Genomic DNA, 19224 nt, shown 5'->3' on the forward strand with positions numbered 1-19224 from the left:
TACTGTCAAACCTGTTGTTGTTACAGGCAGGATTCATTATACAGCTGAGGTGTTATGCAGAAATAACTGTGAAATGGTTCTGGGGGAAAAAGGAGTTTGCAACAGAAAGACTGTTTCTGTGGGTGAGGCGAATCCATTAACTTCCTCTCATTGCCTCGTATCTCTCACCAACATTTCCTCCTTTTAGGGAAAGTTTGAGAATTCACTCATTAATATATTTTTTTCATCCTTTCAATATCTTCCCAATTGAAAGGTCTTTTTTTGTCAAAACAATTTGTTTCCTGTTTCCAGTTGTGATGCAGTTCCAGATGATGTCTTCTCTATATATATGATGTTACACTTTCTGTTTCATTTGAAACATTTGTTGAATCGTCCTCTTTCCCAGCAACAATAATAATAATAATAATGACAATATGCCTCCAGGTAATGAAAAAAGAACAACTAGATGACCACAAGTATGTTTGTACAGCAATAGATATTATTTACCCGGTTTAGGTTTATTTACTACGCTGTATAAAGCATTTGAATCATCTTCGGATTCTGGGTTTTCAGTTCTGAAAAGAAAAAAGAAATGAAAATGCAACATGAAATGCTTTGGCAGAGTAATTTGTGAATACTTGTTTTTCTTTTTCTTGGTAAAACAAGTCTGTAGAACAAATCCAAAAGAGAAACCCTCCATAATCAGGCTACTCTAAAAGATATATTTCACAAATGTTTTCTCTACACAACACTTTGGCAGCTTAAGGAAACATTGTCTTCTATAATAATTTAAATGTGCTGTTTCTTAATGTTCACCAAGCACGATGTTAGCGAGAGCTACTTACCTCTGGCCAAACTTGACAGAAGCGTACTCTACGTTCTGCTCGCCCTCTTCCTCCAGATCAGCTGTGCCGGTTTTACCAGGTTGAAAGTTTTCATACTCAGGAGCTCTCTGCTTCCTCAGGAACCGGACGCTGGCGTACTGAAGGTCTTCCTGCGACTTCGACAGGCTGTTTTGGTTCTGCAGGACCAAATGCATTTCACAATCAGTTATAGATTCTCTTGTCAAACGAAGCCGTGCTTCAAACAGTTTACTGTCCACAGAAAACTGCTACTGTACTAATGTTTCAATGACTAAGATGGCTGCAGCGCCTGTCACTTTAAAAGACACATAGCAGGGGAAAATAAGTATTGAGAACATCAACGTCTTACTCAGTTATATCTATAATGAAGCAATGACCCAGCTAATCCACAGACAAACAACAACAACAAATTAATCCAGAAATAATGTGTAGCAAAGCAAAATGATGCAGGAACATTCTTACTGAAATGTATTAGTTTGTCTGCGGTCCAGTGGGATCGCACTGACCCCGTGTGCGCTGTTACATTTTTTATTTTTTGTGTAGTTTCAGGAACTGACGGTCTGATGGATCAACCTTCCCTGCTGTCTGACCGTGACATTTGCTGCTAAGACCGCGAGAGGGTTCATGGACTTGTTAATTTTTATATCTTTGAACATATCGACTCGGTTTGTTACCACCATATTGGTCGATTTTCATTAGAGAAGTACAACTAGAAACAGAGATATAATGTTGATGGCACTAATCTCTTAAAGAAAACCAAGAGGCACTGACTAAATATCAGGGTTTTTTTCATGACATATTCATTGTCATTGCCCCACCAGCCCTGGTGCTTTGCTCCTGGCTCCACTCAGAACTTGCTGACTGTTTTACCGCGTTATTTACAGAAGTCAGGATGTGAAGAGGGGATTATACCAGCCTCTTATTTCCCATCTGACCTGCTCAATGTTGTTGGGGTTTCCTCCAGGCTTAGGCGGTGGTGTTGATGTTCTCCACTTTCTAGTTATTAGAAAAAATAGTTAGTGGTCATTTATTGTTCCTAAAATGACCGCATGGCAACAGTGCCTGTAAAAAGTATTCACCCCCTTTGATATGTTACTCTGATATTGATTTTACAAATTAATTAAGATCAACTAAATGTTTTTTTTTCTTTGACAATAAAAGCCAAATACCTTCCATAATTTACAATGGGTTTAATTAAACTCCAGGGGATGTTCAGTGCCTTAGAGATTCTTTTTGTATGCATCTCCTGACTTATACTTTCCAATAATTGGAGTGTTCTTTTGTCTTCATGCTGCAATCATTCGAGACACAATCGCTCTTTGTGAGACTGCTAGCCCCAATTGGCTGGACCTCTGTTGAATTAAGTCTGTCACTTTAACAGGGTGAATATTAACACAATTGCATTTTGTTTCATGTTTTTAATTTATTGTCATTACTTTCTAGAGATCAGTTTTCACTTTGACATTTAAGGGTTTTGTTTTGTTTTATTTTATTTGTGGAAAAAAAACAAACATTTGTTGACCGTGATTGATTTGTGCAAGTGTTAAAAAGTTAAAACAACCAGAAGGGTGAATGCATTTTATGGGCACTTTAAATGTAAGAAATGTGAAGATTAAAAAGATTAACTTACCTCGATATTAAGAAGACAAGGAGAAAAATCATGATCAGCAAAATAGAAGCAACAGTCCCAAAGACTACTATCTTTGATTGCCCTGAAAAGAAAACACATTTAGACCTACCAAACTGAAATGTTTAGAGTGATTCTACAATTTAAAATTCTATTCTAGTTTTTGTTCGGGTTAGCCCACAGTTTGCACAATAACTATGCCTAAAAAGAGTCATTGGGTGATTTAAACTATAAATATTTACCTGGCACAACAGTCACAGATACAGAGGTGTTATGATGTCCTATCTTGTTCTGGACTTTACAGTAATAGTTCCCACTGTGTTCATTTTGTATGTTGGTGATGTTGAAGCGTTCTCCTGAAGCTTTTTGTGCCTTCTCTCCCTCCTTGTACCAGGTGTAGTTAGCTGCTGGGTTAGCATCACTGCTACATGTCAGAGTCACGGAGCTACCCACCACGATGTCACCAGACGGACTCTGAGACACTGAAGGAGATCTGGGAGCATCTGCAAGAAAAAGTAGGAGTTGTGTTTGTTACTTTTATAATTATGTCAAAATATAAAGTTAATAAGTGGAAGACATTCTTTAATGTGCGACTGCATACATTTAACATCAACATTGACTGTTGAGTTGTTTTGTCCCATCTTGTTTATGGCTGTACAGTAATATTGCCCAGAATCCATCGACTTGATGGAGTCGAAGGTAAGATTTTTATTTGATTCCAGGAGTTTGTTGTCTTTTCCCCTGTACCAGGTGTAGTTAGCTGCTGGATTAGCATCACTGCTGCAGGTCAGAGTCACTTTAGAGCCTTCAACAGTTTCTGAGGGGGTCACTGACAGAACGATGGTCTGTGGAGCATCTGGAGAAAACGTGAGAATAAAACTTCAGATGAAGCTCATGACTTTGCAACTTGAAGCTCAGAATCCCAAATATCAATAAATTTACAAAAATGTAGAGATAAATGGACTAAACTTGTGGCATCGCATTCAAAATTTAGCAACAACTGTGAGCATTTATGTAAATGTAATTTATTGGTTTCTTAATTTCAAAGCTTTTTTACACATTATTGTAATGAGATATTTATGTGCACCATTTTGAGGAGATTATTGTAACACAATTTGAAATGTGACTGTAACATTGCAAAATTTAGAAAAAGTGAATCACTGTGAATACTTTCAGGCTGCACTGAGAATCTGATGGAAAATATGTGGAAAGAGCAACAGATTAGGGTGATGGGAAAGAGGCTTTTTTTTCCAAAACAGAAATTGCAAAAATTTACAATGTTTTGAACTTTTGAGAGATGCCTGTCAAATCAGTAACCATAACACATTTCTTGGTTGAATTTAAATATATTTTTAGATCTAAACCTGCCAGGTGAATTAATATTATTTGTTGAACTAAATACTTTAAATATTTTCATCAGACAAATACAGAGATACAAACTTACACACTGCAGGAGATGGAACATCCTCATGTCCTCTTATTGCACACTGATATCTGTGTGTGGTATTAAATGAGGACAGGACCAAATTATTGTTACTTTCTTTGTTTGCTTTCCCATCCTCCAGCCAGACGTAGGAAACTGGATGAGGCAGCTGACAGTCAGTGTGACATGTCAGCTGGATCCTGATTGGATCATTTACTCTGTTTACCTTCACCTGTGGATCTATGTGGACAAAAAAGTTATAATTTTATGAAAATCACACAAGCAGATTTATTTAGAGGTTAAACTGTAATATTTGCAACATCTTAAAACCAACTGACTTAAATTGCAACTGTTACCTGTGACAGATAAAGAGACTCCAGGTGAACCCGTGTATTTTCCACTTGGATGGTTTGTTGTGAACCTGAACTTGTACTCTTTTGAGTCAGTTTGTCTCACATTAGAGATCTTCAGAGAGCAGGAAGTCTTTGTGCAACTGTATTCCACACGACCTGAATAATCTGTGTCGTCTTTCAGATCCACATAATTTCCATTAAGCACTTTTGTAATCCAAGATTTTTTCACTATAACAATATATTTGTTGTTGTATATGACTGGGTAAATATAGTTGCAGCTCATTTCCACCGTTGATCCTTTTAGGGCACAAATGGAAGGACGACTATAAGTCACTCCCCAACCATCCTGACCACAAACATCTGGAAGAAAAAAGACATTAAATAAACATTAAGTAGACTGTTTATGTAAACATATTTTAATGAATCTGAAATACATTTTCAAAATGATATCTATCAACTAAAAGCTTTTAACACTTGAAGAATCCCGAGTCTCGTCTACAAAGTGTGAAACACAAAACATTTATGTGCTCTTGACTTTCCACACCAAGTTCAAATCAATAATCAAAGTTAATATCAATAATAAACTAACAGTGAATGTTTATGAAACCATAAGGCGATTCTTTCTACACCTTTCAACTTGTTGCTGCCACCTAGAAAGAAAACTGGAAAACTGTAAATATTGTAAAAACAACGACTGTACTCTGCATGATGAACAATTAATGTATCAATATATTGTAATATCATCAGTGCTTATTAACAATAATCATCTAGGGCCAGTCCAAGGTTTCATGGGCCTAAAGCAGAATTGACCTTGTGGCCCCTCGTCCTGTGAAGAACATCACCATCATTAACAGGATTCAGTTCAGATCTGGTGGAGAGAGTCGAGTTTTACTGGCTGAATATAAAAGCAATCAGAGATTATTGGTTATTAATTGACGAGATGATTAGTGAACAAACTGAACTCAAAGACAAAAAATGTTTAAAACTTCAAGCCTCAAATTGTAACTCCCTGTAACTCCTTGAAATCTTATGTTAAATGGTACACTATATTAAATTGGTTAATCTAATAATGTTGAAAGTATAGAAAACATCTTAATGGTGATTCCTAACCTCAATAAACTAATAGAACAATTTTAGATCCATTGTTTATGTTTTGGCCTCTATTTTAGTCTCAGATTGTCTCTGGCGTCATCCATGTGGTGTAGAATAATAACAGCAGCTTTATCGTTATAATTATCAATATTATTATAGATGCATCAATGTAAAGCTGAAGAAAGTCTGATGAGGTGATTTACAGTCAGTGGTTCAGTGCTGTGTCTGGAGCTGCAGACGGTGTTTCGACATGATGAGTCTCTTGTTGCTGTTTTCTTTCACCATCTGACCACAAAGTGACTGTCAGATTAATCCAGGCTGAACAAGTAAACAACTGGCTGGCTGTTCAGGATTTAATATCCAAACATATTTTATTGATCCCCACAAAATGTGAATGGGAGCCAAATTGATCAGATTACCTAAAGATTCAGTTGAACTGGTCCAAAGTTGAAGCCAGTTTGCAGTGAACTCTTTCCACCAAGATCCTGACTGAGTTTACAGCAGCGATGTGAAGAAACAGGCTGCTGTCATTCTGTCTCTGGAGCCTGTTTAGATTTATTTACTGGTATTTCTTCTTAGAAATGTTTTTCTTGTAAACTCTGTGTTTTCATATCCCTCATTTAGACATTTGTCTAAAACGTCCCTCCCAGTAAAAGTTCCTCTTCTAAGCTGAAGGAAACCACACGACTTATTTCTGTCTCTCTGTGTGAACCGAGGAGTCTGTTCTTCCATTAGCTCTGTTACGATGTTCAGAGTAAATGTGTTCACTCCTGTGCACATTATCACTTCGTCTTGCTTTGTTTTTGGATTTAAACATTCATCACGATTTAGTAGGAAATCCTTGCAAGTTTTTGCAAAAGTACAAAAGTGAAGCATCAGGTTCTAAAATGATCTTAGTCTGGCCTCAAGGGGAAGAAAACACATAATGTATTTTGCATTAGATTGACAGACAACACCAACTCACAGACACACAATAATAATTTGGCACCAGCACAGCCTGTGTTGTACAGGGGAAAATACAATTGTTTTTTTTACTTTTGTTGTGCTTTGCATGTTTAGATCGTTTTTGGGTTTGTTGTTTCTGTTTGGTTTTTTCCCTTTAACAATCCAAGCGCACTGGACTGAAGGTGGTTCTCTAAGGAGGCGGAGCGCACTAATTGGCCGCACATACAGGTGTCAGCAGAGGCTGATTGAGGCCGGAATAAAAGGAGCCTGGATGGAAGAGGAAGAGAGGACTGATTCTGTAGGCTACGGAGACTGGCACGCTGCAGAGTGAGGGGGCAGACGGAACCCGTACGTCAGGCACAGAACACCGGGAGTTGAACAGACGGTCCAGTACAGAGGACCTCTGCCCTGATCCTGTAAGTAGTGCCCAATGTCGATCAGAGAGTATTGGCAGGAAATATGTCTTCCGGCGGAGATTTGGAGCGGGATGCTGACGCTTTCCTGCTCTTTCTTTTAGTTGGATTGGGCCGAAGAGTGGAGCGGTGCTGGAGCGTCACGCAGTCAGCTGTGGATCGGCAAAAGAGAGCGCTGCAGACGGATCGTCTCTACCAGGAGCAGCATAAGAAGCGGAACCCAACCCGTGGCCTCTAATTGGTGACTTTTGTTTAAGGACAATTATTGATTCCTGGATTTTATGGAGGAAAAAGGGGATGGTTTTAATGTGTCACTATTAGAGTGACTTTCTTGTAATAAGATACATTGCGCTTGATTGCTTTGCTATTTTGTTATTGAGTTGTTTGCTTCCGCTTGTATCAAAGACAGAGTTTGGGGGCCATATTGGCCACACCAGCATGCAGTGTCACACGTTCACACCACTGCATGCTGCACCGCTGTTGCATGGGCAGCTACTTTTACACACGTACACTAGCATACGAACACAGACACCCACGCTTCACTTGGTGTACTTGTCATCTCTATATTTGTCAAACTAAGATGAACATTTCTTATTTATCTTGAATGCACATGTAACACTGACTTTTACTTATGACTTATTCATGTTCTTCAAAAAGCATTAAATGATTTACTTTTCCCAAAAGAATTCAACAACATTAATAATTTTAGCTGAAAATGTTTTCATCGTGTCGTTTCTTCATTAAGCTCCTTGCAACAGGACAAAGATCTAATCTAAAATGTGAAACGTTTAGAGGAAGCTCATGCAGTGAATTTTAAAGGTGTTTGACTTTAATCATCCATCCAGTCAGAGCTTTTAAAATATTAGCAAAGACGACTGACATAAATAAAATCTATCTTTGGAATTGTCTGAAAAATACATATCTATATAAAAAAAAAAATCTCAGGACTTTTTAAAGATTTAAAAAAGTATTTTCAGATTATTCATAACCTTTATTCAGTCTTAACTTTACAAAACACACATTCATAAATATATTGTAAGCAATACATATTTTTCCCCTTAAATCATTTTGTCTAGACGCTTTAAATTCTGATTTCTTTCCTACTTCATAAAACCTGAAATCCAAATGCAGGCTGTTTGAGGTGGAAGATAAAGTTTCCTGCTCATTACCTGCTGCCATGAGAAGGACGATAACTCCACGGATCGCTGCTGAGAAACTCATAGCTGCTCCTTTCTTCTCCTTAAATGAACTAAAAAGGCAGAAACTCTACTTTAGTCTGCAGAGCAAAGTAACAGGCAGTTATTTTCCCACAGAACTTTATGCAAATGGCATAAAGAAGTTGTTGATGATGAGCTCAGTTTCCTTCCTCTTATCATCTGAATGTGTGAGCAGCTAATGACAGAACATGATGGCAGCAGATGAGCTGTTGAAAAACAGGAACACTAAAAATATTCAGCTGTGTAATTCAACATTGATGTAGAGAAAACAAGAAATGCTTTAAGTTCAGTTTTTATAGTTGGAAGAACAATGTTCTTCCAAGGAAAAAAAACGATGTTGCAGATATTGATGTCCTTTTACTCACTGAATTTTATTTAAATATAATTTGGTCTGGATGGCAACTAAATATTACACCGTTTTCCCCGTCAGTCATTGTTGCTCTTTGCACCTGCTGCGCTGACGTCACAACCGCATGCGCAAATGCGGCTCTCTTTTTTCCGCTTTGAGTTACCATGACAGCTAGAAAAGACAAAGTCTTATTTCAGATGCAAATAAAACAACACTATGAACATTGCTGTCTTCCTAATATAATGGGCTTTTAAGTTTTCATGGATTTCCAAGCGATCCTGAATTAAGAAGACGATGGCTTGTAAATATTCGTGGCTACCAGTTAAAGCTAACGCCGCACAGCAAAGTTTACAGCCTTCACTTCACTCCGGATCAGCTTCTTCAGCCTAAAGAAGAAGGTAAAGGAGCCTCCTGTGTTATTTCCATGGAATCACTTCTGTATTCAGCCTGAAAGAGTTTATGGGAACCAGAGAGCAGACCAGAGCCAGACAGCCGAGCTACTGATCCGCCTGTACACACTGCTGTAAACACCGTCCTGCTTCACAAGAAACATGCAAAACTAATAAAGCAAAATAACATGGAGACCTTAAGGAACACGGCCATATTTTTCTAAAAGCAACAACTTTGAACCTGAACAGTCAGCTGAACTAGAACTCTGACACCAGAGCTGCTCTACTGTTAAGCTATGGGCTTGTTGTTCCTCAGGCTTCAGAAGCAAAAAGCCTGAACCGTAAAATCCCCCGTTACTTGGTCTCTGACACTAACGACAATAAACTCACGTAATATACTTGAACACAAGGTAAAAACATTGTCCGTTAGAATGGATGAAAAATGTTTAGATACTTAAATAGCACATTTTTACAAGACAAATGTCTAGCATAAGCTAAAGCTAATGTTAGCCACAAAGTTTAAAGAAAGTAAAACTCACCTTCGTATCTGTGTATAACGAGGCGAACATCTTAAAACCTTTCTCCAGCTTATTGTCGGGGCTTCGGATCGATGTTCATCATTAATTGTTACCTTGGACAAGCCCTGCAAACACCCAGTGTAAAGAGCCTTTTTCAATAGATCGGAAACAATTGAGCCGCTTTTCCCTGAACGCGGAAGCTGAGGTGCAAAGAGCCCAGCTCTGTTGAGAAATACTCTTCTTTTATTGGTCACATAGATTCTCATTCTGGTGTGCTGCTGCCCTCTCCCGGTCATATTCTGTATTACAACCATCTTCTACTGTTCATGACTCAACATGAAGCAGAACATGACTCTGAAGTGGAATGAAAGTGGCATGTTTTTTTTTTTTTATCATTTAACGATAAAAATATATTTTTTAAATTATTGCTATTTCTAATCTGCTCCTTTTACTACAGCAACCCTCAATAACGGCTCTTGTGTAAATTTCAATTAAAAAGACAAGAGTCATGGTTCCATCCTTACTTACAAAGTTTATTTAAAGCGAATTATAAGCCAGCTTAAAAAGTTGCATAGAAAGTGAAAGACCCAGATTGAAAAGGTCACGTCACACAGGAAACAGGATTCCTCCATTGCCATAGAGGGCGCTATAGAGACAGAGAATGTAATGCCTTAGACAGCACTGGATGCCACCACCAAGGAGGAAAACACACTGGAAAATCCCAGCTGCAGAGAAAATACAGAAAACAAATGTTAGAAATGACGATTCCTATCTCTGCTCCCACAAATCCCCAAATCCGAGCCGTCAGACCAACCAGCCACGGATATGGCAGGCAGTTTTAACATGTAATCAGTTTCCTCTGACTATCTGGAAGGTGATTACAAATATCCAAGGATGAGTTTTAGACACAACTGTATTTTATACCTGGCATTTTAAGATATCTACATTCATATTCTGACTAGGAAGAAAAATGAAAGAAGTTTTGACAAAACAAAATGCCTTTCAAAATATCTTCCATGACGTCACCAGGTTTATTTGAAGGGTCCGACATCCGTAATCACTATTTATGTTGATCGTAACTGTGACTGGTCAAAATGGCATTTTTACATAGCTGTGGTGACGTCACCAAGCTGTCCAAACAGCTGCCTGAAGAATTTTGGAGGTCCTGCAAAAAACTGTCAGAAAATGCCAAAAGAAAAATACAAAGAGCTGTTAACGTGAACTTCACAAACTTAAAGACTGTTTCAGAAATCTGCCAAGAGTTTCCAACTTAAAACGGCTTTGAAGAACCAAAGGTTCTACTGCCGCCCCATTCCCAAGCTAAAACTGGAGCATTTCCAAAACGTTTTGCCATTGAGATTTTTAAATTCTAAGTAAACTTGGGATGTTTTGTCTAGACAGAATAATTATTCAAAATATCTGAAATAGAAAAGCCACCTAGATTAAAAAACGTTCGAGACATCTCCAAATCATTCAGACATAATTTAATTTTCACTAGTTGAATCTTATGTCTCCTATATACAAATTAATTTAGTATATGTTGAATTCTGGTGTCATTTAAGATGTACTTAATCAGAATTACCAGAACAAAAAAGTGAGATTTCTTGAATTTACAACTTAATGGTAATTCTGATATCATTTATACAAGTCAGAATATAATTAGAAATGTCTCAAATACGTATTTTATCTAGTCAATATATAATCAGAGATATCTTAATTGTTATATCCGGTGATAAACTAATTTGAAATCTGGAATGTGAGTGTGATGCTTCAGATTTTCTGTTAAGATGGCCTGCCACACAAAGCATGCCTGAACAGTTCTTTCCCGCCAAACCTGCAGAGGCAAGAAGGACAGAGCCCAAAGAGCTTGATTAAAAAAAATAATAATAATAATAGCAGCTTTCCTGCAGCCAGCAGACTCACTTCTCCGGTTGCCTAATGAAAACTAACCAGATCCAAACTCCCGGTGATGCATAAAACAAATATTAGCAGAGCTAGTTTCTGTAGCAGAGCTAGTTTCTGTAGCAGAGCTAGTTTCTGTAGCAGAGCTAGTTTCTGTAGCAGAGCGTTTAGCAGACGTTACAAACCGATCAGGCGATAAACACAGAACAGAGACAGACGGCGTCCAGCTCAACCTGCTGCCGTCTGATTACCTGCAACAAAACAAAGCAACTTTATGGAAACATGGAAGGAGAATCAAAGTCAAGAAGTTGGGTCACATACCAGCTCCGGTCCAGATGAAGACACAGGAAGAGAAACACGACAGGATGACCAATAAAAGTTTATCTATTCTAAATGAAGGCTTCAGAGAAACTGGAATGAGACTGGAGCCTGTAGTAGAGGGAGGTGAACGGGGCGGGAAGGGAGGGCTCAGGTTTCCACTACTTGGAGTTTTTGGTGGGTGGCATCAATCCGCTGTGCAAGTGGACTCCGACCCGGGTCTGTTTTATGGATCTGTAAGAAGTGAAAGTACAGCCGGATCGGAACCGGTCCAGAATCAGTTTGCTGTCTGACCATGAGTCCATTCTGCTAATGGAGGATAACTGCCTCGTTAGCAAGCCTGTGTTATGGTGAGTTATATGCAGGACCTTAACTAGGTTTTTGGATCCAAGAATGTATTTATTTTTGGTGACTAATGTTGAATTTGAAATCTATAAGAGGCTTCTGGACAAAACAGTGATTTGTTGCAGAGTGTGCAGAGCATTGTAAGAGTATCGGGTTGAGAAACAGGAAAAAAATAAATTAATACTCCCCCTATTTTTGAATCAGAATTGATCTTGTCTTTTGTCTTCGTTTTTTTCTTTTATTTCCCTCTTATGTATATAGACGTGTTTGTTGTGTGCATGTATCTTCTCGCCAGTGGGGGCGCTCTCGTGTCTCTGTGGGTCGAACGAGTTTCCTGGCTCTGCGCATGCGCGGCTCAGAATAACCGAGCTCTTGCCAGAGTAACGTTGCATCAACTTGTTTCCTCTGTGATCCACAGATAGGATGAAAGGCAACTTTTATAAGCCGATTTAAAATGTTCTGTAAATATATAAAGATTAGTTTTGTAGTGTTTTGCATAAGTTATGTGTGTAATTTTATACTAGCGCTGATCTGTGTCTGCATATGACCTGCTTTGTGTGGTTGGAGCCTTGGGATTTTGGATTTATTTAAATCGCTTCATTAGTCAGTGCTGTGTTTGTATTTCGTAGCGTTGTAGTATTTTTATTTCTCATAAAAGTGTATTTATTTGTGGTAGGCTTGATCTCCTTTGTAACCGCTGAGACGGTTATAACTGCCAAACGTTGGTGATTAAGAAAACAGTTGTCACTGAAAAACGTTGCTGTTCACTGCGAGTTGTAGAGGAAATGTTTTGTTCAGTTTGGTTATGTTAACTTAGGATTAGATTGTCTTAAATGTTTTTTGCTACTATGTTACTTTATTTGTGCATTTTGTTTTATTTTATTTCTTTGTGGAAACTCCTGATCTTGTTGATTGAATTTGAATTGTACAGTATTATCATTGTATTTTCTTTCTTTCTTTATTTTTAATTTATCATGTGTGTCAGAATAAACGAGTTCTTGCCAGAGTAACGTTGTATCAACTTACTTCCTCTGTGATCCACAGATTTTGGTTGCACAGGAATCTTCTGCCTGTGCATCACTTGATACTGGCTCAGATTCTCCTAGATCTGGTGCCGGTGACATAAGCAAACAAAGATGTAACAAAACAAAGAGCTCTCAGTATCTGAGACTCGAGAACTACTGTTCATGATAAAGAGATGTTCAAAAGAATCGGACTGTTCGTGAACGTCACATATTTTCATTAGAAAACAGCTTATTCCAGTTTTCCCAGACTGGTTCCCTTTAAGTCAGCCCTACTTTGTACCACTATGGGGTCCCACAGTGACTCCAGGAGGGGCTTTAACTAAACCACTTCTAAACCTCAGCATGTGCTTTTAAATAATTACAAGTTCAGGAATCAGAGGCTTGTATTATAAACTGAAGGAGGCTGACCAAACAAAAACTCCCAGATATAACTGTTTGATTATGAAAAGAAAAATGAAGATTTATTAAAAGCAAAATGCTGATATAAAAACAGCAACACTTCAAAACAAACTTTAATTAAAGCAACAACCAACAAAACCATATTTTTATCAACGTTCTAAGCTTTAATATGAGCAGATAAACATGACCAACATATAATTAGGGATTAGATATGAAGATATTAAAATACAGTAGGAGAGTACAGTCTCTGCAGGTGTTGATGCTGCGCTCTGTTGCAACCTTATATGGACTTCCTCTCTGCTTCTTCTGGTTTCACTCCAACCGTCTCCTTGGTTACGGGTCGTGGTAAACTGGGTTCATGACTCCTCCATGGTTGACCTTGACTGGTTCCAGGTGAATCTTCTCTGTGACCTCTGCTGGACGTGAACTGAAGCAGCTGCATCCAAATAGTCTGAAGGACAGAGGGCTGACCTCTGACCTTTCAGCTTCTTTATGCAGCACAAGCTGGTATTGTTATGATTCTTTAACATTTCATAACAGTTTACAATTCTTCTCACTACTTGCAGTCTTTATAACTCAGAGACTCAATATGTACAAACAGTATTAATTTTTTGTTATTTTTATGGTTATATTTTTGCAAATAAATTTTTTACCCTCATTTTGGTGAAATGCAGCACCTCATATTTCTAGTTTTTCCTGTCTGACTTTTTTATGTACAGTAATTGAATGACAACAATGCACCAAAAGCAGATTGATTAATTACAGATCAACGCATTGATCAATGATCGATCAATCCATACTCACTCTGTGATCTCAATAGCATTTCTCATCTCCATCATTTCTACAGGATCAGATAGTTTTGTGTTTTTTTTCATAGTTTTCAGGGTTCTGGATAAAAAACAAAAAATACAAAAACAAAAGTTTCAAAATGCAGAAAATCAAGAAGAACATAAACATTTGACCCAACTGATGAAATGTTCATACAGATTTACCTTCTAAAAGTAATCAGGACAAGCATAGAAATCAGGATCAATAGAGCCAACCTGCAGGTGATCGTTGACATTGGTTGACCTAAAATATTAGAAGAAACAAGAATATTAATATTAATCTGATATTGATCCAACAAATGAGTCTTCCTGGAAGACAAGTCTTCATGATTTCCTTAACAAAGTTCATTGTCCAAATTATTATTATTGCTTTGTTTGTTTAGTTTCTTGCAGGCTAATCCAGTCATTTGAATTCTTGCTATGAAATGTGATAAATTAGTTCATTTCTAATCAATAATCTCTGGCTTCCTCTCTATTGATATTAGAGAAAAAATATGTTTTTCTATTGTTTGTTTTTTGAATGATTTGCAGTTTCACCTCTAAAAGTACTTTAGAGACAGAAGACGGAGACTATGTAGACTTCAGGCTTAAATAAAGTAAAATCAAAACAATTAGTTGACTGTTTTATCCTAAAGTAAAGGAGTCAACTTTACCTTTGACTGAGCCAAGAAAACACTGGATTACTGGAAATAATAAAAATACTTAATCTTGTATGTTGTTTCATCAATAACATGTGATAGTTAAATTTGTTCAGGCAACGTAAAGAATTAATTAATGTAACTAAATGCAAAGATAGAAGGGTCAGTAGAAAAAACAATATTTTCAATAAATGTTATATATATATATATACAGATACAAACATAGGAGAAATATTTACCTGCCACAACAGTCACAGATACAGAGGTGTTATGATGTCCTATCTTGTTCTGGACTTTACAGTAATAGTTCCCACTGTGTTCATTTTGTATGTTGGTGATGGTGAATTTTTCTCCTGAATCTTTTTGTGCCTTCTCTCCCTCCTTGTACCAGGTGTAGTTAGCTGCTGGGTTAGCATCACTGCTACATGTCAGAGTCACGGAGCTACCCACCACAATGTCACCAGACGGACTCTGAGACACTGAAGGAGATCTGGGAGCATCTGCAAGAAAAAGTAGGAGTTGTGTTTGTTACTTTTATAATAATGTCAAAATATAAAGTTAATAAGTGGAAGACATTCTTTAATGTGCTACTGCGTACATTTAACATCAACATTGACTCTTGAGGTGTTTTGTCCCATCTTGTTTATGGCTGTACAGTAATATTGCCCAGAATCCATCGACTTGATGGAGTCGAAGGTGAGATTTTTATTTGATTCCAGGAGTTTGTCGACTTTTCCCCTGTACCAGGTGTAGTTAGCTGCTGGGTTAGCATCACTGCTGCAGGTCAGAGTCACTTTAGAGCCTTCAACAGTTTCTGAGGGGGTCACTGACAGAGCGATGGTCTGTGGAGCATCTGGAGAAAACGTGAGAATAAAACTTCAGATGAAGCTCATGACTTTGCAACTTGAAGCTCAGAATCCCAAATATCAATAAATTTACAAAAATGTAGAGATAAGTGAACTAAACTTGTGGCATCGCATTCAAAATTTAGCAACAACTGTGAGCAATTATGTAAATGTAATTTATTGGTTTCTTAATTTCAAAGCTTTTTTTTTTAGACATTATTGTAATGAGATATTTATGTGCAGCATTTTGAGGAAAGAGATTATTGTAACACAATTTGAAATGTGACTGTAACATTGCAAAATTTAGAAAAAGTGAATCACTGTGAATACTTTCAGGCTGCACTGAGAATCTGATGGAAAATATGTGGAAAGAGCAACAGATTAGGGTGATGGGAAAGAGGCTTTTTTTTCTCAAACAGAAATTGGAAAAATTTACAATGTTTTGAACTTTTGAGAGATGCCTGTCAAATCAGTAACCATAACACATTTCTAGGTTGAATTAAAATATTTTTAGATCTAAACCTGCCAGGTGAATTAATAATTATTTGTTGAACTAAATACTTTAAATATTTTCATCAGACAAATACAGAGATACAAACTTACACACTGCAGGAGATGGAACATCCTCATGTCCTCTTATTGCACACTGATATCTGTGTGTGGTATTAAATGAGGACAGGACCAAATTATTGTTACTTTCTTTGTTTGCTTTCCCATCCTCCAGCCAGACGTAGGAAACTGGAGGATCCAGCTGACAGTCAGTGTGACATGTCAGCTGGATCCTGATTGGATTATTTAATCTGTTTACCTTCACCTGTGGATCTATGTGGACAAAAAAGTTATAATTTTATGAAAATCACACAAGCAGATTTATTTAGAGGTTAAACTGTAATATTTGCAACATCTTAAAACCAAATGACTTAAATTGCAACTGTTACCTCTGACATATAAAGAGACTCCAGTTGAACCCGTGTATTTTCCACCTGGATGGTTTGTTATGATCCTGAACTTGTACTCTTTTGAGTCAGTTTGACTCACATTAAAGATCTTCAGAGAGCAGAAAGTCTTTGTGCAATTGTATTCCACACGACCTGAATAATCTGGGTCGTCTTTCAGATCCACATGATCTCCATTAATGACTTTTGTAAACCAAAATGTTTTCTCTATAACAATCTTTATGTTGTCGTATTTGGCTGGGTAAATATAGTTGCAGCTCATTTCCACCGTTGATCCTTTTAGGGCACAAATGGAAGGACGACTAAAAGTCACTCCCCAAACATTCTGAACACAAACATCTGGAAGAAAAAAGACATTGAATAAACATTAAGTAGACTGTTTATGTAAACATATTTTAATGAATCTGAAATACATTTTCAAAATGATGATATCTATCAACTAAAAGCTTTTAACACTTGAAGAATCCCGAGTCTCGTCTACAAAGTGTGAAAACACAAAACATTTATGTGCTCTTGACTTTCCACACAAAGTTCAAATCAATAATCAAAGTTAATATCAATAATAAACTAACAGTGAATGTTTATGAAACCATAAGGCGATTCTTTCTACACCTTTCAACTTGTTGCTGCCACCTAGAAAGAAAACTGGAAAACTGTTAATATTGTAAAAACAACGACTGTACTCTGCATGATGAACAATTAATGTATCAATATATTGTAATATCATCAGTGCTTATTAACAATAATCATCTAGGGCCAGTCCAAGGTTTCATGGGCCTAAAGCAGAATTGACCTTGTGGCCCCTGGTCCTGTGAAGAACATCACCATCATTAACAGGATTCAGTTCAGATCTGGTGGAGAGAGTCGAGTTTAACTGGCTGAATATAAAAGCAATCACAGATTATTGGTTATTAATTGACGAGATGATTAGTGAACAAACTGAACTCAAAGACAAAAAATGTTTAAAACTTCAAGCCTCAAATTGTAACTCCCTGTAATTCCTTGAAATCTTATGTTAAATGGTACACTATATTAAATTGGTTAATCTAATAATGTTGAAAGTATAGAAAACATCTTAATGGTGAATCCTAACCTCAATAAACTAATAGAACAATTTTAGATCCATTGTTTATGTTTTGGCCTCTATTTTAGTCTCAGATTGTCTCTGGCGTCATCCATGTGGTGTAGAATAATAACAGCAGCTTTATCGTTATAATTATCAATATTATTATAGATGCATCAATGTAAAGCTGAAGAAAGTCTGATGAGGTGATTTACAGTCAGTGGTTCAGTTCTGTGTCTGGAGCTGCAGACGGTGTTTCGACATGATGAGTCTCTTGTTGCTGTTTTCTTTCAAGATCTGACCACAAAGTGACTGTCAGATTAATCCAGGCTGAACAAGTAAACAACATGCTGGCTGTTCAGGTGAACTCGGATCTCCTCCATTGTTGTTGCTGCTGACGCTGTGGCTAGCTGCTTGTTTTGGCGTTTTTCAAAAATCATTGAAGAATTTTGCTGAATCGAGCCTAATCAACATAGATTACATTGGGTGTTTTCTGGCAACCACTCGACGGTGAGTCGTTTATTTGACGTCTTTTGTTTGTTTGTTTTCATAGTAGAAATGCGGTGGCAACACGCCCACTTAAAATCTATGTATTGGCGTCTTAAAAATAATTTTGTAGCTTAAAAGATCATTCTCTTTTTGTTGATTTTGTGGCCGAATAGAAGATATGTCTTCAAAGTATTATATAACCCCTTTTGATTTTTCGTAATTTGTCCTTTAAGGATACTTTCAGTTACTTTTCATTAATTTTGTTGACGGCCTGTAGAACTCTGGAATTGGTTCATTTCTTTAGAGTTGCGCAAAAGAACAATTCATTGTTTATTGAAACAGTACTTAAGTCAGTTAAGTTCAATTGACTTCAATGTCATTTAAACTTAGATAGAACTTGAAAGTGCACTTTAGTTTTATCTGTAACTTTGATCTGTAATTTTACTTGGATCTGTAACATTAATGTGATATTTAGCTTGAAATTCATTTGAATGATTTCTGATAAATACTTTATGGAATATAGCTATTTTATTATGAATGTTTAGTTGTTTTGGATAGCAGTTTAACCCTGTTTAAATGCTATTTTTTGTTTTTATTTATGGCCTTGTTTAGTTCAGGCTTTTTATTCCTCCCCGTTTCAACCCAGGATGGCGAGCTACCGGATCACCGCAGCTTTGCTGTAGGACTTCATTGAACCAAACTAGTTCATTTTTCTGGACCTATTGCCTTGGATCGTAGACTAAAACAGTCGGATTATTGATTGATGGACCATTAATTACCAGGCAAACAAAAGAACGGACTTGAATAAGAGAGAAAAAAAACTCTTGGGCGTTATCAGGGTTTTACTTATGTTTTGTTATTGTTGTTTTCCTGTTGTGTTTATTGTTTATATTATTATAGGAATATATTATTATTGAATACCTCCCTAAATATATGCAAAAATATAAGTTTGAATACAATAACTTAAACTTACTACCTGTCTGTTGGTGTTTTATTCACACCCACCCACACACACACACCTACACACACACCCACACACCCACCCACACACACACACACACACACACACCCACACACACACACACACACACACACACAGGCTCCTCAGTCGAACTTTTCTGACTGCCTATTACCATATTTGGCCGTAGTCAGGCGTCTGGCCCTATTTAGTGTTGCATTAACTCTGTGTCTTCATATCCCTCATTTAGATATTTGTCTAAAACGTCCCTCCCAGTAAAAGTTCCTTTTC

At 37.2% G+C, this 19224-nt stretch overlaps 2 protein-coding genes and 2 long non-coding RNA genes across 4 annotated transcripts; 1 reads left to right on the forward strand and 3 right to left on the reverse strand.

The window, feature by feature from the left end:
* Positions 1–659: 659 nt before the first annotated feature.
* LOC116720522 (B-cell receptor CD22-like) lies at positions 660–9225 on the reverse strand. The gene is made up of 9 exons (XM_032563831.1): positions 9190–9225; positions 7865–7944; positions 4249–4605; positions 3914–4132; positions 3071–3325; positions 2712–2972; positions 2473–2554; positions 1778–1838; positions 660–1000 (listed from the first exon to the last, which is right to left on the reverse strand). Exons 2-9 carry the CDS (start codon positions 7914–7916, stop codon positions 821–823), a joined length of 1467 nt encoding a protein of 488 aa, XP_032419722.1. The 5' UTR covers positions 7917–7944; positions 9190–9225; the 3' UTR covers positions 660–820.
* Positions 5660–7051, forward strand: LOC116720529 (uncharacterized). The gene is made up of 2 exons (XR_004339404.1): positions 5660–6698; positions 6800–7051. It is a non-coding gene; the product is annotated as an uncharacterized LOC116720529 (long non-coding RNA).
* A 321-nt stretch (positions 9226–9546) lies between the features above and the next one.
* LOC116720528 (uncharacterized) lies at positions 9547–11693 on the reverse strand. The gene is made up of 2 exons (XR_004339403.1): positions 11392–11693; positions 9547–11321 (listed from the first exon to the last, which is right to left on the reverse strand). It is a non-coding gene; the product is annotated as an uncharacterized LOC116720528 (long non-coding RNA).
* Positions 11694–13252: 1559 nt separating this feature from the next.
* On the reverse strand, positions 13253–17843 carry LOC116720523 (B-cell receptor CD22-like). Its single transcript, XM_032563833.1, has 6 exons — positions 16406–17843; positions 16071–16289; positions 15221–15475; positions 14862–15122; positions 14150–14228; positions 13253–14045 (listed from the first exon to the last, which is right to left on the reverse strand). The coding sequence occupies exons 1-6, from the start codon at positions 16683–16685 to the stop codon at positions 13958–13960; spliced, it is 1182 nt and encodes a 393-aa protein (XP_032419724.1). The 5' UTR covers positions 16686–17843; the 3' UTR covers positions 13253–13957.
* Positions 17844–19224: the final 1381 nt, after the last annotated feature.

The sequence above is a fragment of the Xiphophorus hellerii genome, chromosome 5 (assembly GCF_003331165.1).
Source record: "Xiphophorus hellerii strain 12219 chromosome 5, Xiphophorus_hellerii-4.1, whole genome shotgun sequence".
Lineage (NCBI taxonomy): Eukaryota > Metazoa > Chordata > Actinopteri > Cyprinodontiformes > Poeciliidae > Xiphophorus > Xiphophorus hellerii.